Here is a 25,872-nt window from a genome sequence, read left to right on the forward strand (position 1 = left end):
CATGTCTGCCCTTTGCTATTCTTTCACTCCTCTCCTGTATCCAGTTTCTTATCTCTCTGTCTCTCTCCTTGTGTGTCCCTCTTCTCTGTCCCTCTCTGTGAGTGCTCTTTCTCTCTTCCTCCCTCTGTCTCACTCTCATCTGTTGGTATGGCTCAGGCTGCATCATCCAAGAGGACACGTGTTCTCTGTTTATTACAGAGCAAAAGAAGGGAGGGGAAGAGTGAGCGAATGAGGGAGGGTGGAACAGAGGTACAGAGATTCACACAGCATAGTCCTCACTGGGTAGACAGCATCGCTCCGAAAGGCACTCCCAAGCAAACAAAAAGAGGCTAAACACATCAGAATCCTTTAAGACGACAACAGAGCACAGTCATTCAGCGAGGTAAGAAATATCTCTTTGCTTATTGTGGTCATTTTTTCAATTAGGCACAATTTAGAATGATTATTCAAGAGAACTCTAAGACATCTGTTGTTAGGTCATGTTAAATACTTTGTTGTTTTGGTGCAAGGTGTACTGTATGAAGATACAATCAGATCAAATATTGCCCCAACACAGGGCCTTGAGGGACTCCATCTCAAGAGAGGCATTAGAGTCCCTCCTACGAATATTACAGCGCTTGTGTCATAAGCTACGCTTTATAGTTCCAGCCTCTGCATTAGCGTGAATGGGAGGTCGACAGGTTAAATTTATTAACCCCGCAAAATAACTGCGTCAGACAGGGAAGCTTTGCCAAAAACAGGAAGCCAGTCACAGTCCATCCAGACCACCCTTTAAATTCAGGGTAAGTCTACTAACAGGTGTCCTTTCCTGTTCATTGGAGTAATGCTGTCTGCCGTGGTTCTGAGAAATATTCAGGTCTGTGTAATAACAGATAAGCAGAGCTTTTGTTTTCCTAATCTCAATGACACTTCACAGAATATCTGACGCCAGTGTAGCTGGTTGGGTGCCAGCTTGCATAGGAGGCCAGGAGGGCCGTGGAACTTTCCAGGGTGGATAAACCGTGACTTATCATAAGTCTTGACACTTTCAGTTTTAAAGGGGTGATGGATGATGTTGTTGGCACGTGCCTTAAAATGAAAATATTTATGTTGAGTTTAAAATAAAACTGTTTTATGCTACAGCTAAAGGCAACTGCCACACCTTTGTCACACTTGATTGACAACATGACGTGCAGCTGAAATACATTGGTTTGTGGAAATTCAAGAAGGTACTTCAATTACTAATGTGTGGGATGATTACAGCTGTAAAGATGAATGATAATATGTGGCATGGTTTTGAAAATAAGTAATTGAAATTAATGGATCTTTTTCATTAAGCCTTGTAAAAAAGATGGCAATTCTGACGCAACTTGATGCAAGGCTGATTAATTTTTTTTTGCTAAATCTTCCTGCAAGACAACAACGAGATGCCCCCATTTCTACATTATGTAACAATGCAACAGACGCCTTGGAAACTTTTCTGTCTCACTCGTACAAAACCCATACTGCCTGGAAGCTTTTCTGTTAGAACTGTTGTACTGTTCCTTCACTGAGCATGGAAAAAGATTCTTCAATAAACTGCATGTTAGCTTTACTTTAATAGATACTCCTGGCTTGATATTTATATAAAGAATGTCATTTATAGAGGATTTTGTGAATTGCCTGGAACCTTTTCATAAAACATCTCCTTGTAAGAGGCATGCCCTGGGACAAGTTTGCATTTTAGTGTACAGAAGCTAAACTCGGAGGGGGCTTCCTCAATATCTTGCCCAGTTTAACATACTTACTGTGAGAGTTATCTGAATACCCAATATTGTGTATAGCTGAATTACAAATGGATCTTGTTTTGTACTGATAGATGGGGCCTGGATTGTTCTGGAACTTCCCATCCAAGACTAGCTGCACGGTTCCACAGAGCCTGCTGCAGACAATGTACGTAGTTCTGCTTGTAACCGAGGTTGTAGACTTTCTTCCGTTTTTTTAGCATCCATCCCTTCATTTTTTGTTTGTCTCTTTGCTTGTTAAATCCATGGCCTGTTGCTGTGTCTGACCACATAATGATCACACCTTGATTTGTCGACCAATCACTGGGCAATGGCCATACAAGGTCAAGTGTCAATAACCATCATTACTCTGCTGTAGATCATTATTCATAATTCATCGCCCAATAGCTGTTGTTTCTGACCAATCTGTTCATGTAGGTTTATGTGTTCAAGCTGATTTCATGAAAAAGATTACTTTATACTTTATTGTAAGTCTCATGTCCACTATATACAGTGGGAATCTGAATTTTGAAGTCTTGAATATCTTTCAATCAGTTGTTGCCTGAGCTGCGTGTTTTTTGATACTGAAAATTAATGTTCATATACAAAGATGCATATCGACCTTGATCTCCATTGTTCTGTTTTGGTGGCTTTTCTACTTTGGATGTTTTTCTGTTCAAGAGGGTCCTTCAAAACTTGAATTGCCTTCTGTAGTTCTTGACCTCCAGTGCTCCCAATGCAGCTTATAATCAACTGAGCCACGTGATTGTATTCTGTTCTGACCTAAATAGGTGTGCAGCTGTGATAAATGCCCAGGCCAGGGCAAAAGATCGCTTCTTGAAAGCTTTTAGATGCAGGCTATTTATCATAATGGAACCATTAATATTTCAAGGAAACCACACCTAACATCCCAGGATTGGTTTCCTACTGATCCATACAGTAGAAACCTGTCTTAAGGAAAGGTTTGGTCAGGTTACTGTACTTTTGGCCAAGGTAAAATGGCGTTATTGAGGACCACATACCAACTCACCTTCTGTCAGCCTGGCTTACAGCACTAGGCAGCTCCTGACAAGAGGCAGTGTGAGGGGTTGGAAACATGGTTGATTCTGGTGGTACAACACTATCACAGCATATTTGAAAGCCAGATAGCCATGATTGGTCCTTCAGATGTTACCCAGAATCCCACTGGAGGTGTGAAGTGAGCTCTCTAATGGGTTGAGATTACAAGTTTATATGAGTTCCACAGCTGCTTTTTATCTCAATTTTAATATAAGACATATTCTGTTATTGTCTTCTGCAGTGTTTCTCATCTCCAGTACTTGGAACTCACCTCCCAGAATGTTTTGGATGCCTCCATATCTAACACACTAAGAATCCGATGAGCTGAATCAAGTGTTTTATTAACGAGGCAGGCTAAAACATTCTGTTAGGTGCAGGTGGGTCCTCAGGTGTTGAGAAATGCAGGTCTAATGGACTATGGTGTGCATTCCCACGAAGCCAGAGCTTTCCCTATTCAATCTTTTTTTCCCCTCATCTCAATATCTGCATACACACGAAAAACACTAAACTGACACAAAACTATGTAGTATAAATGCCAGACCAGTATGTGACGCTGTAATTCTGCCACAGAGATGCACTAAAAGCGGAGAAGACTTGGACTCAGGGACGGATTAACGCACGGGCCTACCGAGCACGTGCCCAGGGTAGATGAGTATGAGTACAATGACCAATAAGAGGCGTCCAGATGAGTCATCGCTGAAAGTGCAGAAGTGCGTACGATGTAAGCAAGTTATTAATTTCACAATGTAAGCAACTTCGGGGATTAATGGGAGTTTTTGAGAGTGCTTTAATTCTGCCAATGATAATGTTCTTTGATAATGTAAATGGAGTCTATTTACACTTTTGGCAGAGACTATTTACACTAATTCCTCCCACCAAGGTGTGACTGGGACTGTCGAGATTATAAACAACAGCTTTGATTCGTAAATCAGCGTGCGTTTTGACGCGATTGACCAGGGTCGAGCCCACCTTTTGCCGAACTCCCTTTTCAAATCTCATATCACATCGTAAAAGCATTTATTGTCAATAAAAATTTAAGAAATAACCAAAAAGTTGAAAATAAAGTATCGGGTAAGGGTAGGTGTCGGGAGGGCTTTATTGTACCAATAAGGTGGCATCCATTTAATAATTTGAATTAAAATTATTACAAATTTGCACTCAATACTATTATTGCATACTGTTTTATAATGTAATACAATACTGAAATGCAGATAATTGCCAATATTTTGCGACAAGTAGTATAAATAGCAGAAAATCCTGCTATTTTAACATAGTGTAAATATAATCTATAGCTATTTGCACTTAGTGTAAATAACATATCGCTAAAAATACTGCTATTTTCACTTGGTATAAATAGAATCAATTACTATTTGAATTTAAGAAAAAATGAGCACTATTTCAACTGAGGGGGGCCTTTAATCAGTCTGTGCCCAGGGCACCGGTGCGTCATAATCCGTCCCTGCATTAACCTGTTGTCTGCAGTGTTGTGTACTTTTCTCAGCCTAATATCGCGATAATATAACTGCAAGTCGTCATAGGAGATTTAGTCAGATTTTCATGTTCTTTTAATCATGTAAATTGTGCGTTTACATTCCATCTGCGTTATCACAAAACCCACAACAAGCATCAAAAACAGCTTCGAATGCGGCATCCTCCATTCACCGGTTGTTAATGTTTATAAATGCTGCAAATAAAGACGTCACTTTGTGAATGCAACCAGGAAAATGGGCCGAGGGGGAAATTGGTTCTCTAGGAACCACCCTGCTGGCTATCTCCTAACTAAGTTTCTAGAACTATGTGGTGCGAAAGTGCCTTATGATTGAATTTCCTGGAACAGTCTATTTAATGTGAGGGTTATGTGAGCTAGTTGTGTTTTTATGCCCATTTGAGCTCGCTTTTTTTTTTTTTTTGCTTAACGTCTTTCTTTTTCCATCATCCTCAACATTTAACCTTATAAAGTGGATCCTTATAAGAATCTTGGACATGAGTGAAATATACACATTAGAAGAACATGAAGATCATTCATTCTATAAAAAAAAGAAAAAACTAACTCAGCAATGAAGCCCATTTTTAATAAGTGTTACAGAGGAGGTTCCTGCACCGCCTCCCTCGCACCACCAGAGGGATCCTTCTCCCGAGTATTAACTCTCTCATTTGAACTCAATTTCCCATCATGCCTCTTACCTGGGACTGATTGCACTCTACACCTGCATCTCATTTACACACACACACATATAAGCCACTCACACACACCACTTCCCTGCGAAGTCTTGATTTGCCCCCAGCTGTCACTACGGAGCGTTATTACCCGTGTTTGATTTATACCTCTCGACCTTGGACTGTTTACCTTGCTGATTGTTCGCTACCTGCCCCGACCCGGATTGTTTATTGGACTCTGATTCTTGCTGCCTGCCTCGACTCTCTGCCTGACTCTCGACTCTGTCTCTGCCTTGCCTCTATTGCTCTGTTTGCTGGTATTTGACTCTGCCTGTTTGACCATTCTTAATAAAAGCTGCAAATGGATCCAACCCAGTCTGGTCCATCACAACAGAAGACTTCGGATCCAGCAGCTCTCATGCAATTGTCCACCGAATTATCTGCCCAAGCCTCACAGTTGGCATTGCATCAACATCAGTTGCAGCAACTGACAACCTTAACGGAGGAACTTGTTCAGGCATTGCAAAGCCTCCGTTTGCCAGCAACCAACGCCACAGCCGCTCAATCACCAGCTCCGAGTAACCCCGCCTACTGCAACCTCTCCAGTCAGCCCTCGACCCGCTTTCCCAGAAAAGTTAGACGGAACTCCCACTAAATGCAAAGGTTTCCTACTGCAATGTTCACTCTTTGTCAGCCAGCAGCCGTCATTATACCCCTCAGAATCAAGCCGTATAGCTTTTGTTTGTTCATTACTCACCGAGAAAGCGTTGGCGTGTGCTACAGCAGTCTGGAGGACGGATGGGTCCTCATTTCCCACCTTTGAGGCTTTCCTCCAGTAGTTTCGTGAAGTGTTCGAACATCCCACCGAAAAGGGAAATGCCGGTGAGCGATTATTAACTCTCTCTCAAGGAAGAAGATCGTCCGCCGAGTTTGCTCTCTCTTTCCGCACTCTCGCTGCTCAAACCACCTGGGTAGAGGACACTCTGAAACTTGTTTCGAAAAGGATTAACCACGGAATTGCAATCCGAACTGGCATTCTGGGATGAGGGGAAAGTTTGAATGAATTCATCCATCTCGCCATTCAGATTGATAACTTAATCCGTTCACGACGCTCGACCCGAGCCACGCCCCACTATTCTTATGAAACTGCCACCGTTCACGAACCCATGCAACTAGGAGTCACGTACCTCACTCCTGAAGAACGTGAGCTCCGTATGCAAGATCATTTATGTCTTTATTGTGGCCAACCAGGACATATGAAGACTTCTTGTCCGACTCATCCATCGCCAAAATCTCAGGTGGTGAGTGTTCAAGCCAAGAATATAACCTGTATGTCCTGTTTGAAATTGCCTGCCAAGTTAGTTGTCCAAGATCAAGTAATCTCTACCACAGCTTTTGTAGATTCCCGGGGCAGCTGGGAACTTTATTTCAAGTGAATTTGCCTCCCAATGCAAGCTTAAACTAATTCCCTGTAACTTCCCCTTGACAGTGGAGGCATTATATGGCCGACCCCTCTGAGAGGGAAAAATTCTCAGACTCACTGAAGAAGTTACACTACGTATTGGAACCTTGCATTCGGAAACCATCCAATTTTATGTCATCCAGTCACCCAATCACTCACTAATTCTTGGACTACCCTGGCTGCGAACCCACATCTCCTGGAGAGAGGGCCAAATCATCCAATGGGACTCCACCTGTCAAAGTCAGTGTCTATCTAAAATTTCCCGACCTCACAGTTACACCCCTGACCCCTCTGTTCCAGATCCTGATAAATTAAACGTGCCTACTGAGTACTCTGACTACATCGAAGCCTTCAGCAAGAGAAAAGCATCACAACTACCTGAACATCGCTCAGTTGATTGTGCCATTGAACTTATGCCCGGTTCCACACCTCCAAAGGGAAGAATCTTCCCTCTGTCTCAGCCTGAATCCGAAGCTATGAAACATTACATTGAAGAGGAATTAGCCAAAGGATTCATTAGACCGTCAAGCTCTCCAGCGCCTGCCAGTTTCTTCTTCGTTAAGAAAAAAGATGGAGGCCTGCGGCCATGTATTGATTATCGCGGCCTGAACGACATCACTGTCAAATTTCGATACCCATTGCCTTTAGTTCCAGCCGCCTTAGAACAGCTTCGTCGGGCCAAGTATTATACAAAGTTAGACCTGCACAATGCCTATAACCTGATTCGCATTCGAGAGGCTGATGAATGGAAGACCGCGTTCTCCACCACTAGCGGGCACTACGAGTACTAATTTATGCTCTTCGGCCTAGCCAACAGTCCTTCAGTATTCCAATCCTTCATGAACGACATCTTCAGAGACATGTTAGATGGGTAATCGTGTACATCGATGACATCTTGATCTACTCAAACACCATGGAAGAACACATTCACCACGTCCGGTCAGTTTTGAAACGTCTCATCCAACACCAACTCTATGCCAAAGCTGAAAAGTGTGAATTTCATCAGACAAGCACGTCATTTCTGGGATACGTGATCAGCCAAGAGGGGGTAGCCATGGATGAGAAGAAGGTCAGCGCGGTCTTGGATTGGCCTACCTCAAACAGTCAAGGAACTACAACGTTTCCTGGGTTTCGCTAATTTCTACAGACGTTTCATTAGGAACTTTAGTGTCATTGCCTCTCCTTTAACCGCCATGACTAAACGCCACACAGCCCGTCTTAGTTGGTTCACAGAGGCACGTCAGGCCTTCGACGAATTGAAGAGCAGATTCACTTCGACCCCCATTCTACGACACCCAGATCCCGAACGGCAATTCATCGTAGAGGTCGATGCCTCCAACACAGGGGTAGGCGCAGTGCTGTCGCAACGTCATGGACAACCAGCCAAAATGTATCCATGCGCTTTCTTCTCCCGCAAACTGACGGCAGCTGAACGCAACTATGAGGTAGGAAACCGCAAAATTCTAGCCATGAAACTGGCTCTCGAAGAGTGGCGACACTGGCTGGAGGGATCAACGCATCCATTCATTGTTCTCACAGACCACAAGAATCTTGAATATCTCCGCTCTGCCAAATGCCTAAATCCTCGTCAGCCAGATGGGCCTTGTTCTTCACGAGATTTCGCTTCTCGGTGACATACAGACCAGGTTCCAAGAACACTAAAACCGATGCTCTCTCCCGCCAAACAGAGGAGTCAATTCACACATCTACATCCGAAAACATTATCCCTGAGAATCTGCTTGTGTCCCCGGCACAGTGGGATATCATGACAGAAATCGAGCAATTGAATCTTCAGGAACCACCTCCCGCCGAATGCCGAGCCAACCTCACTTATGTTCCAGAAACTCTTCGTCAACATCTCATCACTCAGGTACACACAACACCCAGCTCAGGTCATCCCGAAATCACGGCCACGACACAGCTCCTCAGAAACCGCTTCTGGTGGCCTACCCTGTTAAGAGACACAACCACGTTCGTTCGGAACTGCATAAACTGCAACACCTCCAAATCCCCCAGACAACTACCAGCTGGTCTATTAACCCCATTACCCACACCACGCCGACCTTGGTCGCACATCGCCATCGACTTCATCACAAATCTGCCCAACTCACAAGGTAACACCACTATACTCACCATCGTCGACCGATTTTCCAAGGCCTGCCGTCTGATCCCTTTACCCAAGCTTCCCACGTCTTTTGAGACAGCCGAACTGCTCTGCAATCATGTGTTCCGATTCTACGGCTTACCTGAGGATATCGTATCAGACCGAGGACCACAATTCACTTCTAGGGTATGGACTGCTTTCTTCACCTCAACGTAAATATCAGCCTCACATCCAGGTATCATCCACAATCCAATGGGCAAACTGAACGTTTAAACCAAGAGGTAATTCGAATCCTTCCTGCATACTGTCAACAGCAGCAATCTGAATGGAGCAGATATTTGTTTTGGGCCGAGTACGCACAAAATTCCCTTACCAAACCCGCTACAGGAATGACTCCCTTCAAATGTGTCCTGGGTTTTCAACCACCACTATTCCCCTGGTCTGGCAAGCCCACTGACTTACCTTCAGTAACAGAATGGCTGCAGAACAGCGAAGCAGTTTGGGATTGTGCTCATATCCACCTACTCCACACAGTCAGACGTCAAGAGCATCAAGCCAACCACCATCGTCGCCCCGCTCCTGAGTATGCCCCCGGCCAGTGGGGTTGGCTCTCCACCAAGGATCTACGACTCAGACTCCCTTGCAAAAAGCTCAGTCCCAGGTATGTTGGTCCATTCAAAATTATTAGACAAATTTCTCCTTTATCATTTCGATTGGAACTGCCCACTAATTATCGCATCTCTCCCACATTCCATGTTTCTCTCCTGAAACCCGCTGGTGGTCTGAGAGGAGTGACCCCACACTCACTGACGAATTTCACCGGACCCACCCGGAGAAGCTGGCCCCTCAGAGGGATCCATCTCCCGAGTATTAACTCTCTCATTTGAACTCCATTCCCCATCATGCCTCTTACCTGGGACTGATTGCACTCTACACCTGCATCTCATTTACACACATATAAGCCACTCACACACACCACTTCCCTGCAAAGTCTTGATTTGCCCCGGCTGTCACTACTGAGCGTTATTACCCGTGTTTGATTTATACCTCTCGACCTTGGACTGTTTACCTTGCTGATTGTTCGCTACCTGCCCCGACCCGGATTGTTTATTGGACTCTGATTATTGCTGCCTGCCTCGACTCTCTGCCTGACTCTCGACTCTGTCTCTGCCTTGCCTCTATTGCTGTGTTTGCTGGTATTTGACTCTGCCTGTTTGACCATTCTTAATAAAAGCTGCAAATGGATCCAACCCAGTCTGGTCCATCACAACAATAAGCATAGAAGGAAGATACTGTATTTGTCTTGACGTTTGACTTTTTCCAGGTAGCAACAAGTGCTTTGTAAAAACTAAAACTGCTCAGGTCTTCCCTGCTTCAGATTTCTCCCATACTTCCACAATGACATTGTTTTTTTTATTTCCTGGTATATTTGATTCTGCCAGCATGTGGGTGGTACTTAGCACTCTCTACACCTTGCTTATACAGCCATGTTCTTTCTATTTACCTCGATTATGTTAGCATCCAATTGGCTAATTAAAACTTCGATCACTTGTATAACCTTATAGCGATGCCAAGGAGACTGTACAGCCCAGCTTCTTGACAGTTTGTGCCAAGATCCTTCGCCTTTTCAATAATTAAACTTGAATTGAATTGATTTTAGAACTCCATTTGCCATATATTTTATTTTATTTTTTTTTGCATACAGCATGAACACACATTGTCCTAACCCATTTTCCAAGTATTGATTGGGATTCTGTATAGTAGGTCAGACCCTTGCCTTTGAGCAGATCTATTGATTTGGTGTCTGACAGAATACTCTTCCAAATGCAAAAAGCTCTGGAAGTCTGGAAGAAGCACTGGAAGTCTTTCCAGTGTAATATTCTCTTATGCACACTTTTTTTTTTTTTTTTTTTTTTTTTTTTTTGTCACTGAACTGGGTCAAAAAAGCTCTGGGTGATGTTGTCTGCTCAATACATGAACTCTATCTGGATTCAACATGTCTAAGAGTTAACACATTATCTTGGTGACTCCAAACTATGTTTTTCTAGTACTGCAGTTAGGACTAGCAGTGATGCTGTCGAAAAGGATAAAGGAGGAAAGATAAAGGTTATCCAACTCCCTGAAGATTGCAGGGGCGTCTACTGGCATTACTAGAGGTTACTATGGCAACACTGACTGGGTATAGAACCCACAAAAATACATCTCTGCAAACAAGAAGGGTTACAGGTTGATATTTGATATGAATGTATTTGTTCTTTATGCTCTAATTTTAGTATAGGATGATATTAATATTGTTGATCATGAATTGGCTAAACATAGTGTTATATTTAACAATTTTAAATATCATGGATTTAAATTATTTATCTTTACCCACACAATCCAAAAACCAGTCAGTGTTTAGTCAATAATTAGTTATTGGTACATGCTAACGTTGTTATTACTATTGCTCATATTGGGTTTAGAGATTTGAACAAACCCATAGTCCTCAGTATTAATCTTTGGAATGTAACCACCCCCCCCCCCCCCCCCTTAAATTGTGCAGCTTGTTGTGGGAAGGTGTAGTGTTACTTTTATAAACTACTAGATTATCTAGTGACCAGAATATCATAGAGACTTAGGCTAGGCTCTGTTGACTTGGGCTAGTCAAAACGTTCTGTTTAGAAAGAGTAAAAATGTTACTCTATTATGGTGTAGCAAAACCGAGCACTAATGATTACAATAATGATCTGAGAAAGGTCAGTAAATGTGGCGGAGGCGGGAAAGCGAGATAGATCAACGGAGAGATTGTGACAGAGAGGAAAGGGAGGGAGAAAGAGAGGCCAATTTAGAGTATTGTGGTCATGTCTAGACCTCGTTATAATCACCTCATGGGGGGTGTTATGCAACCAAAATAATAATTCCCTGCAGGGCTCTGAATCATTCTATCCGTTCACATCCGAGGGTTTGATTTACACTGCCCATGATTCCAGATTCATGCAGCTTATGCAGTTATTGTGAGACTCTTCCAAGAGAATGATATATCAAAGTATTCTGTCATCTCTTGAGTAAAAGTGGCAACAATCTGCACTAATAGTTGATGAGGTTGTTTTTCCTGTTTCATTTCTCATTCATATCCTCGTTTACTCATTTTCACAGCATTTGGATGGCAGGAGCGTTAGATATTCAGAAATGCTACTAAAACATGCTAAAGATTGTTGCTAAACTTTAATAATTATGCTAGCCATATTTCCATTGAAGTTGTAAATAACAACATACTTAATTATCTTTATATGTGCATGAGTTTGCAGAACTATTAGAGTTAACAGTTGGATGTGGAGGAGTTTGTTAGCTTAGCATCGTGTTATCGAAATATCAGTTGACAATGACGGAGCTCCCATGAGCAGACTACCTTCAGCTGCACAGCTGGAGTTCAATAAGAACCTAACAGAAAAGTGCATTGTCTCATCCTTCAGACAACCCGAGAGCTAATGTCCCAATTTGGCCATGTGTTCCTGGAGACTGACAAGTCTGTGCCTTTTTGTGTCATTGTGAACCTAACCACCAAACAACACTCAAGCCATGTCCACAATGCCACCTCATTTTAAGTCCACAAAATCCCATAACCACATGTAGTTTTACATTATTTGGAGCCAGATAAGCACGCCTGCTGAAAAATGCAGATAACACCAACTTCTGATAGTAGCTGGTTTTACACGGGGTGTGTCTCAATCCACTCTCTAGTTCAGTATTTAGGACACTGCTCAGGTAGGCTGCCATTTCTAATGGTGTGTGCACATCAAAAGTGAATTTAATTATTTGCACTGGTAGATTACATACAAAGTCAATGCAAAGATGGGAATAGATGTGAATTCACGCCGGCCGACGTGATTGCTGCGAACGTGTGATATATGCCTCAATCCAGTCTTCCATGAAAAATTTGCATGATGCTTTATCGCGCAAGCCAATCAGTGTAGAGCTTATTGACAATTGTATCAATAAATGACTGAGAGTATTAGGCAATGATTTTATTTGCGCGAGTGACACGAAAAACATCCCACAAGTAATCTAGTGCAATAATGTGATGTGAATATTCGCTTCGCTTTTGGTGTGCACACAGCATAAGACATTCCAGTGTACTCAAACATTCACTCATTGAAAGCTTAAGCTGCTCAGTATATGAAATTGTCTTCTTCAGTCCTTCAAGTCATCAGAACAGTGATGTTGCTGATATGTTTATTGCATGATGTCATAATCATGTTGCATGTAATTGAGTCATTAGTATCATAATGTTTATTGGATCAAGGTCCTTGCTAGTGCCCGAAATCATGTTTATGACATATTGATTCTTTCCATAGAAAACTAGGGAGTGGAAAGGAAGTGATAACCATAGCTGCTCCAAGCAAACTGGTTTAGCTGTTTAGTTGTCCTGCCACCCGGTGGGGCTGAGATCAACCTAGTCCCCACCAGCATAGTATACTGTATGTTCCAAAACACAGCTTGACCAGCTTTACCACCTTAAAGACCCCAGGGAAATTGTTTAACAGTTGCTACATATTTCCTATTGAGACAGGAAGTCTGGGCAGGGCATATTGAAGAGGTTATGTCTCATCCATAAATGTATGCACTTGTTAATTGGTTGCAGGTGATATAAAGGGGAGGGACATTTGGATTCTAGAGAACATCTAAATGGACAAAAATCTGTAGTGCAGGATGAGTCATCAACAATTGTGGTCTGTATTTCGGAAAGAGAAATTCTGTCCATTTTAAATGCACATATCTGATTAAAGTTAAATTAGTCAACTTTTATTGTACTCTGTAATGTAGATGATCTCAAAGCTAACCGACAAAAGTAAAAGCCACAAAACTACAATTTTGATATCATGAGTAACTATAATTTTGATATCATTGGGTCTTTATGTTAGTATGATCTGATTTTTTTTTTCCAGCTGGGACTGTATACAAGGTTTGAGCGGTGTAGGTAATATTTCGATATTGGAGCACCTGGCGGTTTTGATTAGATTTTGGTTTGCTGTCCAATAGCCTTGTTAATCTCAGGTGTGTGTGTTGCCATGGTGATTGCAGGTTGCTCTCCAGGATGGCTGGCATGAAGGATCAGCAGTTCACTGAAGAGAAACCGCTACTGCCAGAATCCAGGGGACAGGAAACAGAGATGGTGAGTGTGTGTGTGTGTGGCTAAATATAGTAGACCGGTTATAAATGGCCCCCTGTTTTTAGGCAAGAGAACAAAAAAATTGGATGTGTGTGTGTGCATGATAAAGGATTTATCTATGCTCACCAAATACCACATTTCATCTTAATCCACACATCTGTGTTAAGCTAATGTGAAATGAAAAGCATGCTATGTCTTTAATGCCAGTAAAAATAAATGGCTTTAAAATATCAGTAAAAAATTTGGGACACTGGACAACAAGGGGTGTACTACTTTCTTGCATTTCTCTAGAAGTGCTCTGATATTCATCTGAAATCCATTGATTAATGATGCAACCTACTGTAATTCCTATCCCTTATCTGATTAAATCAATGTACTGTAGACAATCAATCAAATGCACTGGGTTTTCAATTTAAATTTTAAGTGTTAAAATTGGTATTTTCCAGGCCAGGAATGTTTATAAGCGCATAACAATAAAGTTATATGTTCACACTAGTTGATAATGTGTCATGAACTAAAAATGAGATATTTGTATTTTGACAGCATAAAAAAATCTATAATCTTTTTTTTCATTCATGTACAGCTCTAGAACATTCTGTGAATCTGCAGTGTAATCTCTTTAAAAAGATGATAAAAATTCACATTAACTAATTGCAAATGATTGGAAGTCATGGCAATTCATTCATCAAAGCTTGTTGTGTGGATATTGTGTCTGCTGCTACGATTTTCTTCACATATCACACAGTAGCTACCATTCATGCATATCATAATTTTATTTCTTCAGCTTATCACCTCCGCCACCAAAGCATTGTCCTCTGGTCCTACAGAAGGCAGCGTCTGCTGTAGTTTGCTGTAACTAGTGTTTGTGTCTTTGTGTAACGTGGCAGGCTAAAGGAGAGTGTGTGCACGCGCTGCCCTGTGCTACGCCCTCCCCCCCCACGGCTCGCCCCCCAAAACGCTGGCATGCCATCGCCCGACACTGGCTCGGCCTGACGCGCCGTCGGACCAGCGGGTACTTCCCGGTAGGCTGATTACCGCACAGAGCACGTCCATGTTTCCAACTACTAAAATTTTTACTAATTTCTCTCAAGTTCTTTGTTACTTTAGATGCAGCTCTGTTAGAAAAGACCAAACAAGGCCTGATGTTTTCTCTCTCCCCAAGTCTTTAACAAAAAACCCATTCACAGTTTCACATGCTGTCTGATTTGGGGAAAAGTACAGATTTTAAATTGTGATGTGTGCAATTTAAAGTGTTCTTTTTGGCACAATGTTTATATTTAAACACAATTTAGCATTAACACAATTGTAAGCAATTATCAATGGATTACCTGTGTAATTTTATTATTACTATTTTTTATTTGATATTGTATTTTTATTATTATTTGCTTAAACTGATTGCTTTGCACATGATAATAGTATTTTATTTTTTATTTTTAAAAAGACAACAAATCATTAGTTTGTCTTTTGCTTCTAATCATTGAAAATCAAATCAGTGTAGTTTGTAATCTGGACTTCAGAACACCACATGAAATCTGATTTTTATAGAGGCATTAAAGGGATAGTTCACCCAAAAATGAAAATTCTGTCATTAATTACTCACCCTCATGTCGTTCCAAACCCATAAGACCTTCGTTCATCTTTGGAGTACAAATTAATATATTTTTGCTGAAATCCGAGAGCTTTCTGACCCTGCATAGACAGCAATGCTACTGACACGTTCAAGGCCCAGAAAGGTAGTAAGGACATCATTAAAATAGTCCATGTGACATCAGTGGTTCATCAATAATTTTATGAAGCTACGAGAATAGTTGTTGTGCGCAAAGAAAACAAAAATAATGAATTTATCCAACAATTTCTGCTCAGTCTTCAATGCACATTCACGAGAGTACCAAGATGCATGTTATTTTTGTTGTCTTTGCACACAAAAAGTATCCTCTTAGCTTCATAAAATTACGGTTGCACCACTGATGTCACATGGACTATTTTAATGTGAATGTGTCAGTTGTGTTGCTGTCTATTCAGGATCAGAGAGCTCTCGGATTTCATTTAAATATCTTAATTTGTGTTCCAAAGATGAATAAAGGTCTCATGGGTTTGGAATGACATGAGAGTGAGTAATTAATGACAGAATTATCATTTTTCAGTGAACTATCCCTTTAAGGTCATTTATGTTGACATATGGCATTCAATATAAAGTGAATAAGTGAACAAGAATGAGTGAGTAATTTTAGACAAAACATATGCTTAAATGTGTAAATAGTACAGTAATTGCTCCTAATATGTTAACAAGATATCATGATGGACATGCGCACAGGCAAAATTCAGTTGTCTGTTCTCTCCACAAAGACTTTTGTCTAGCATTGTGCTAACACCTGCTATGGCAACCTATGTAGATATGCTGGATTCTGACTATGGATGCAAAAAAGCATGGCTTAAAATGGGATTTGAAACACAAATTAGCTTAATGCACAATGTGAACAAAGCTTTATATACTACAATGTCATAAGATTCAGTTCCTCAAGAAGAAAACAGCACACTGTTGTTTACCTGTAAGGCTGCCCCCTTTTGCACTTCTGAGGTACTGCATTAGATTTTCAATCCTGAAAAGGAGTGACACCTGCTGGTCCGACATTAAAACTGCTTTTGCTTCTCTGCTGCCAACAGCTCAAACTGCATGCACTAACCTCTTTCTTTAGGTGTGTGGTTTTCTTCCTCCTTCTGCCAATCTGCACAAGAATCACATTATAAGTGATACTTGCTTTTCCAAAAACGGATGCTTTGTTTTTATCTTACGTAGATTGTGCTAACTCATGTTTCCTTGCCTTTTCAGAAAAATTAGATGAATTTTTGTTACTCCTGTGGTGACTATATTGTGATACGATTGTTTGGCAAGGAGATGTTGTCCTGCTCTCAAGCTGTTCTCTTCTTTTACAACTGTGTTTTGTACTCATTTCACCTTTTTTTTTCCATAGTACATTGTGTTCTTAACAGTGTCTTTACTCATTAATACTGGCGTTGGACCAGCTCAGGTCCTCAAAATGCTAACCATTATACTTAAATGTATAATGGAGTTAAACAGGCCTCATATCAGCACTGAAGCAAGCTCAGCTTGCATGTTTTATCTTTCCACAAATAGCTGCTGATCTGAAGCCAGCTAAGCCACCCACATACTAACCAATCATGCCTAGTGAAACAACAACCAGGGGTGTAAAGTACTTGAGTAATTATACTTTATTATTGTATGTGGTATTATTTTAGGGTATGTTTACTTTACTCAGTTTAAAATAAATAGCTGCAGCTTTTCTTATTTACATTTTTAAAGACAAAAATACTTTAATACATCATGATGTAAATCTAGATTCCACTTTACAATTTCCTTTTGAAATCCAGTCAATTGCAAATTTAATATCAAAATTTGCTTCTAAATTGAACAAATAAATTTGAGAAACATTTTGCTTTCACTCTAAAAGTTTTTGGCTGGATACTTTGACATTTTTGTAAAATATTGACATCTGTACTTTAATTTAAGTATAATTTCTCAAAACGTTTTACACCCCATAAAGAGACAACAGCTCAGGTAAATGTTTCCATCACAGAAACTCGTTCCTTGCTGGCGGGACCTTGCAGAGTGTTGCTCCAGTCACTGCTTATTTTATTCTGATAGCATTTTAGAACAAAATTGTGCTTTGGCTTTGATGAACCTGACCTTTTGTGTTCCTGCAGGAAAACTGTGAGACCTTCGTGGCTGAAGGAGATTGGAAGGTACAGTGACTCTTCCTTGTGCATTTTTGATATTGACTTATTTTAGCGGACAGTCCTTGAAGGTATTTAATCCATATCAAATTTAAAATGGCGTGGCTGACATAGTCTCATTATTCCTTTTATCTGTTTGATGATTAAAGACTTATTGTTTGTCTTGGTTAGAGAGAGGAATGTACTAACAATTACAGTTAATGAGAGAGCGTGAGAGAGAATGAAAAAACATAGAGGCATTGCTATGACCTCCTGAGTTTCAATCAAAATCCCATTCAGAGCACTAACAGCAACCTGTAGTACCAGCCTGTTGGTTAGAACTGGTAGTTTAACTGCCAACATTACATCCAACCTATTTAAATTTATAATATACGTTTCTTAATGTGCACCAATATAATATAATATAATACATCAGTTATATTCAATTTATTTCAGCTTTTAATGTGCTCTAAGAGTTAGACTCAGTTGCACAGATCAAATTGCAGTTGAAGTCAAACTACTGAGATAAAAGTTGAGGTATAAGAACTTTATCACCTCAGTTTTGTCGCTGTCTCAAAGTTTGCATCATCTCTTCACACCTCTGACAGAAATAGGACTAAATCACAGAAAGAAGAATTTGAATAAAACAGTGAGAAATCCAAACAGCAGAGGGGGCTGGAGATGATAGGATTTGTAAGCCACACGCTCATCAAGGGAGAGGTTTTAATTGTGATGGAGAACAGACAGGCTAATTAAATAGGTATTTGCTAGCACAATACGGTTACCTAATGCCAAGGAAAAAAAAGAAATGCAACATCAAATAAATCAGATTTGGGATTACAGTCTGTTTGTTCAATACAGCATTCCAGACAGCCGTACTAAAAAAATAATATATTTTTTTCATTGTTAAAAGTTTTTACACTGTGAAAGGGATAGTTCACCCAAAAATGAAAATTCTGTCATTAATGACTCGCCCTCAAGTCGTTCAAAACCCATAAGACCTTTGTTCATCTTCAGAAGACAAATTAAGATATTTTTTTATGAAATCTGAGAGCCTGGGAACATTTCAGTTACATTGCAGTCTATATGCAGGGTCAGAACGCTCTTGGATTTATAAAAATATATTAATTTGTGTTTCGAATATGAACAAAGGTCTTATGGGTTTGGAATGACTTGAGGGTGAGTAATTAATGACAATTTAAATTTTTTTTGTGTGAACTGAATATAGATGATACTTAAAGTTAATAAGGCAAAAAGTCACTAAGACGACTAACAGAAATGCATTTTTTCCCAAATGTAAATTTTGGTTCCAAAACACATTTGAAAAACAATTATATATAATAATATTGTAGAACCAGAATTCAACCTCGAGAATAAATGGATTTTTTTGTGTGTGTGATGCATTTACACAACCTACAGTGCATTCAAGGTACTATCAGTTTTGTACTGTTTATTCATATTGGGATGGGCTGTAACCATTTCATAATAGCAATAAGGCACTCAAGGCTGAAAAAAGGTCTTGTAGATGAATTAAAAATCATGTTTTAAAATGATAGTTTCTACATTTAATTTGTTTGCAAACTACAAAAATGCCTGTTACATTAAGCACTAAACCTGTTAGCATTTATGTGCATATGTGCATGGTGTGATGTGGTGGGTGGAGTCCATCCTTTTATGACAGTGACAATGCAACTGTATTTACACCCATGCATGAGATCTGCAATTGAGAGAGGGAGATAGAGTTAGTGCATTCAAGTGAGACAGCAAAAGTCAAGCCAGCCACAAAGGGATTAATCTTCCACGTCCCGAAAACTCAAAAGACGCATTTGATAGAAAATGCAGAATGAAAATTCAAAGAGAGGTAGTTTACTACAGAATACAGCGCATGTAAATACATACTTGTCTCAAAAATGGGCCATGTACCTCGTGTGTTCATGTCTCAGTGCTCTATCACATGATCATGTCGGAGCGCACGTACACAGACACTGTGACTGTCACATACACAACTCGTGCTAGAGCTATGCCATGAAATCTTTACTGACCTTTGACCTGGCCCATTTCGGTGTGTGTTGTGTGTTGTCTAATAATAATATTCGGATGATACATTAGCATATTTAAACATGCAGTAAATCATAAACAATGACACATTTTTAAAAAACTCCCTCCATTCATAGAAAACCAAGTACTATATCGCTGACAAATTGCAATATAATTATAGAATATCTATATTAAAGGCCATTGTAGGCATGCGGAAGATGAAGATTGCAAATATGGGACAAATGCACACACAACACAACAGATTTAGAGTGACACAAAGCCCAGCCAATAACAGGCAGTCATTTTTGCAGTCAGCCAATGAGAGGACAGGGGTGGGGTATGAAATTGTGTCGGGGGAGGGGCAGCAGCACTGCAAAACTCCCCTGACCAGAACAAGGAGAGACAAAGGGACGCCGTAGCAACTGCAGCATCTCTCTGGTTGCCTGCATCTGAGACCGATTTCCCGGAGAGGACCTTGTCTTCTTCCTGCTCAAATATACGCCTTTAAGCAAGTGTACACAATCTGTAAGCAGCCATGCCGGAGTGCTGGGATGGGGTGAGTGGGATATCTGATTACAGGAATGTAAATATAGAGACAATGCTTTTGTAATAATAATTTGCATGCTATATAATCATTATTAATTGTTTGGCTGGTTAAATAAATTGCTACTTATTTGCATTGTGGTCAGAAATGACTAGACTGAACTGGTAATTGTGAAACAATTCCATTGCACATTTACAGTATATGTTCCTGATGGCTAATTATTGGTATCGTTCTATGATAATATCAAATTATTTGTATTTATAACGGCTAATTATTATACTAAAACATCAAAAATAAATCAGCATCATCTGTAAATGTAAAAAAAATGGTCAATATTTAATAAAAAATTCATAGAACAAATCATGATAATAAAATCATTATTTTTCTACAGAATTAACTTGCTTGACCTACTGATCTGGTAATTGTGGAATAATTATATTGCACATTTTCTTGATGGGTAATTATTGTTATCCTTTGATGATAATCTATGATTATTAATCTATGATTATTTTAATTTACAAATTTTGGTAAAACAGACAAAGCAGCATCTTCATAACATAAAAATAATTATAATAAAATGATCAGTAAAAAAATAAATATATATTTCTACCAACAAAAAAAAATAAAAGAGAGAGAGAAAAAGATTAAAAAAAAAGTGTTTAGAATTCTGTGTTGGGCAGAAATGTCCAGTCATGTGTGAGGTGGCCATTTGCACTGACACACTAACACACTGACACGTGTGCTACATGCACTCTGATGCACCTCTGCAGTAACCTGGAGTGTGTTCAGAAACGTGTGTTTGCGCATGCGGTGCTGATGATAAATCTTATGTCTGCAATCTAATAATAAAAATCCTCATACAAGGTCAGTTGTGTGACCTTGAGAATGAAAAATGAGCAGCAACAAAAGATTTTCTTGAGAGATAATGAACAGCTTTACTATTTTCTGCCCCATATTTGCATAATATTGTCGAATCTAGGTCAAATTTCCTGTTTATCCTGTCAGTGTTTGTGGCATATTATAATAATAATAATAATTCATTACATTTATATAGCGCTTTTCTGCTTTTCTAAGCACTCAAAGCGCTCTACATTGTAAGGGGTGGTGTCTCCTCGTCCACCACCAGTGTGCAGCATCCACCTGGATGATGCGACGGCAGCCATAGTGCGCCAGAACACCCACCACACACCAGCTTACTGGTGGAGAGGAGACAGAGTGATGAAGCCAATCAGTGTAAGGGGATGATTAGGAGGCCATGATGGTCAGAGACCAATGGGAAATTTGGCCAGGATGCCGAGGTCACACCTCTACTCTTTTCGAAAGACATCCTGGGATTTTTAATGACCACAGAGAGTCAGGACCTCGGTTTAACGTCTCATCCGAAAGACGTTATATCGCCCTAGAAAACATGCTCAACATTTTGCGGCACAGCGACAGCTGTCACAAGATTTTATCTCGATCTAAACACAGAGGGACACAAACAGCTGTCCTAAACTCACACACAAAGACCATTGCATCCGCTCTGACCTTCCATGGTTTTTCCAGCATCAAAAACACCAAGTGACAGGGGCTTAAACCCCACGGGAGATTTATTTCCCATCTCTCTGTGGCTCTGCGTTAAGCTCAGAAGTGGGCTGCCTGCGAGGTGTCTGCTAGGATTTATGCATAACACTGGGAAGACAAAGATGCTGAAATAATCCTCAGCACAAGAAAAACAACAAGCACGCATACATTCATCACTCCTATGCCTGAAATAAATGTGGGTCAGTTCAGATTAAAATGCCTTTGGAACTGCCAATTAAAAGTGTTACATGACCGTGGGCAGTGAATCTGGGATCAGACACGCTTAATGAGATATTAATTAGTCTTGTTTTTAACTCTTGTCGCTCGATTAAATAGATTTTTTTTCTTTACCCATTGAATTATTTTAAGTCAAAATCTGCTGAGGAGTAATTAAATGTAACAAATCAAGTAAAAATGTATAATCTTTTATTGGAAAATTAAACATTTTATCAAACTTTGATAATTGCCTTAAAGGGATAGTTCACCCAAAAATGAAAATTACCCCATGATTTACTCACCCTTAAGCCATCCTAGGTGTATATGACTTTCTTCTTTCAGAAGAATACAATCGGAGTCATATTGAAAAATGTCCTGGCTCTTCCAAGCTTTATAATGGCAGTGAATGGGTGTTGAGATTTTGAAGTCCAATAAAGTGCATCCATCCATCGTAAAAAGTAAATGAGTAAATCATAGGATAATTTTCATTTTTGGATGAAAATATCTCTTTAATATTTTAAACAACTGAGAAGATAAAAATCTGTCAATTTCAGCATGTGAAGAACAAATTTATTCTCATGTGCATGTTGTATTAGGTACGTGACAGCCTCTGACAGACAGCATGTTGAAGCCGCTCAGGCTGCCATTTTCTCCTTCTCTGAAAGCAATGATGTAGTCAAAACAATTCTCACAAATACTATTGTGTATTGTGCATGTTTTTGACAGACAAAATGTTACATTCAGCTGTCGCAAATTTGTTTACTTTTGCAAATTGTTTTATTTCTTTCATTTTTTTTTAAACAAGAAAGGAGTGGTTTTGCTGCACAGTTTTTTTTTATTGTCTCTTGAAAAACAAAGCCTTTTATTTAAACCCATAAAAATGCAAAACCTGTTGTAAAAAATAGAAAAAACCCCACTTTTTAAACTATTTTTCCATTATTACTCCTTGCAGATTTTGACTCAACTACTGTTTTAGATACGTATATGTACTGTATAAAATTCAGGCCTCTCAAGAAATCCATTTTAGGTCATTGGTTATTAGGACATGACCGGCTTGGACCTTCTGAGACTCTTTGCTTTTTTTTTGTTGTTGTTGTTGTAGGAACATGACATTGAAACCCCTTATGGGATGTTGCATGTGGTGATCCGCGGGGCTCCCAAGGGCAACAAGCCAGCTATCCTGACCTACCATGATGTTGGGCTCAACCGTAAGTAAACAGAGTTTGTGTGTGTGTGTGTACGTGTGTTTGCTTACCAAGGTAAACTACACCCACATTGCTCTCCAATACCCAAAGCAACACGCACTGCACGATTTCCATCTCCGTGGACCATCTGTCTCCAAACATTGACCTAGAGTTAATTTCCCCATCTTCACAAGCAACAAGAGATGGTTGTGTGTTAGTGTGTGTACTTTTGCATATGTGTGTATTCAGAGAAGCAGCCCTCTGGAAATGATGTGTGTGGGTGATCAGAGCTGTAATTTGGATGCCAGCTGACTGCAGTTTATCAGTTCTGTTAACAGATTGCATGCAGTGTGAGATGAAGCTGGTCTCAGGTGTCAGGTGATCTCAGCGCCACATATGTGATGATGCAAAAACTCAAGCACAGTTTTTCTTTCTTTCTTTTTCTTTTTTTTTGAAAAGTATATAGTACAAAAAAAACAAAAATTATCAAAAAAGGCAAACACAATTATGGCTTGGATATTAGCAGTACAAACTAGCTTCATCTTATTTGTTTATGTTTTGTATATTTTATAGTTATATTTTTGTGTATAATAGTACAAATTGTATATAATTTTAATTTGTATTATACAGGATTATAATACATTATTTACAAACATGACTCTCTTGGAGATTAGTAGAACAGGGGCCTGTTTCATAAAACAAGTTTACCAAACAATCCAGGTTTATTTCAGTAAGTCAGGCTTATTGTCAGTTGATTTGGTTCAAAATAAGTCAGAATAAGTTAAATAAGCCTGGCTTGTTTGGTAAACTTGTTTTATGAAACAGCCCCCAGTCTAGCTTGAACTTGAGCTTCATCTTAATATCGTTTTTAGATTTTATAGTTATATTTACATTAATATAGAAATATATTTATTATTTATATAAGATAAATAATGCATTTATTTACAATAACCTGTGTATTTTTGTTTGACAATCACAATTTTTAATCCTTTGTTTCTAGTAGCTATTTTTCACAGACAGAGTTATATTAAAGATAAATGAATCAAGCATTAAATTTGTACTCATTGTGAATTATTGGAATTTAATCTATGGCTTGATAAGGAACATTAGATCCATTTATGGGTATTGACCTTGATATTAAATTCCACATTCTGTCAATGTGACGGAATTAAATGACTCGTAACCTTGGCCGAGAGCTCTTCTCATCACTCACAGCATGGCTTTCCTGTCCTCTACTGCTCCTCTTTCCTCCTAATCTCCTCCTCTCCTCCTCCCTCTATCTATCCATTCCACATTATCTAGCCCTGAAGTGTGTTATTGTCTGCTGGTTCTTATTCCTATGCAGTGCATGCTCATGAGAGAGAAATATGTAGGTCACAAAAACATACCCATCATGCAGTGATGGGGAGGGGAGCGGGGAAGGTCAGCACTGCGGCATAGAGTAGCTCTGACTCCGCTGCGGATACATGTATTAGTATGCATGGCCATCCTCCATCACCAAACATGACTCAGTGAACGAGAGAGAGAGCAAGCTAGTGACACAGACCACCAAAAAGAGACACTGGCCTATATAAAAAATGCAAAGTGAGCAATACAGCTGGGAGGCAATGGGAAAAAATTGGGTCACTTACAGGGTAGAGAAGCTTGGATATGATTCATGCCACAATGCAGCACCTCTAAATCGTCTAGTCTTTTTTGGTTCAAGACCATGAGAAAGGTCATTTTTTATTTGATTATATTATATTTTATTTTTAGATTCTGCAGCACACAAGTTAGATGGGCGACTTCCAATATTTCTACTTTTGTACTCCGTGGAATAGGAAACAGCATGGGTTTGGAACGACATAAGGACGAGTCGGTGTTTTGGGTGAAGTTTTCCTTTAAATAGCTTGAAGACCTGCCAAAACACCATTTGATGATGATTAGGGAGATGGCATGAATTAAAATGGGTTGTTAGTGCCGCTTGAGCAGTTAGCTAGAACACCGAAGTTGTTTTGTTTCTTTATTTCATGATCTAAGTGGGCCAATGATTCTGGCATGAGAGATGAGCGGACAGAGAAAGCAATTTACAGAACTGCCCCAAATTTGAAGTGTTCTTTTATAATCAGAAATGTTATATAATGTATGATGTTATGAAAGGAGATCCAGTGGAATCTGGGATAACAATGTATTATATATGGTTGTTGGAGAAGTACCATGTATATACCACAAACACGGTATGAAACAAGATAATCATTCTTTACCATCTGATATAATTTTACCACGGTAACAACGCAATACGTTTTTGTTTCTACAATTTTTCGCTCTCTTTCTCTGAGCAGACAAGCTGTGCTTCAACACCTTCTTCCACAATGAAGACATGCAGGAGATCACTAAGCATTTTGTGGTGTGCCACGTAGATGCCCCAGGCCAGCATATTGGTGCCTCCCAGATGCCACAAGGGTATGATGAACACACACATGAATATATACACCAGTATTTGCCATTTTACAGGATATGTAAGGAATAGGCTGTATCCTGCTGGAAAAAAAGGTTAATTGATTGTATTTTATGGTTGCCACTAATGGAATATGGCCCAAAACACATTTTTAATTGTTAAGAATTGATAATGTGTGTAATGGTAGACTATATGTAGTCAAAACCATTAGAACTTTTTTTTTTTTCTTTTCAGCGGGGTATCTACAGTCAGTCAGAAAAAAATAATAGCTATGTTTGTAAGACTACTGTACATTACTGCACTTATAACAAGGCTATGTACCAAATAAATTATTACATGGACATGAAATATTGATTTGTGTAGAAATTGTTAAAATCTTACTAAAGTGTCGGCCTAGCAAGAAGACAAGCACCGCTTCAATACAGTAAAATTACTAGTCCTCTGAGGTGATTTTCACTACAGTTGATAACTGAAACACAAGATGAC

General features: G+C 39.6%; 1 protein-coding gene across 12 annotated transcripts in view; it reads left to right on the forward strand.

Annotated features, from left to right (window-relative positions):
• The first annotated feature begins 131 nt into the window (after positions 1–131).
• Positions 132–25,872, forward strand: part of LOC306868270 (protein NDRG4) — a 34,330-nt gene continuing 8,589 nt past the window's right edge. For 2 of the 12 annotated variants that reach the window (XM_079414367.1, XM_079414371.1), the window contains exons 1-7: positions 169–382; positions 1,838–1,911; positions 13,586–13,676; positions 14,561–14,695; positions 17,397–17,435; positions 22,868–22,973; positions 25,271–25,391. In XM_079414367.1, coding sequence (XP_079270493.1) covers positions 1,838–1,911; positions 13,586–13,676; positions 14,561–14,695; positions 17,397–17,435; positions 22,868–22,973; positions 25,271–25,391 — 566 coding nt within the window. In that variant the 5' untranslated portion in view covers positions 169–382. Of the gene's footprint in view, positions 383–1,122; positions 1,209–1,837; positions 1,912–13,585; positions 13,677–14,560; positions 14,696–17,396; positions 17,436–19,811; positions 19,999–22,867; positions 22,974–25,270; positions 25,392–25,872 lie in introns of those variants that run through there. The other 10 variants (XM_079414375.1, XM_079414376.1, XM_079414372.1 and 7 more) reach the window with 9 other exon arrangements.

The sequence above is a fragment of the Barbus barbus genome (genome assembly GCF_936440315.1).
Source record: "Barbus barbus genome assembly, chromosome: 50".
NCBI classification, from domain to species: Eukaryota; Metazoa; Chordata; class Actinopteri; order Cypriniformes; family Cyprinidae; genus Barbus; species Barbus barbus.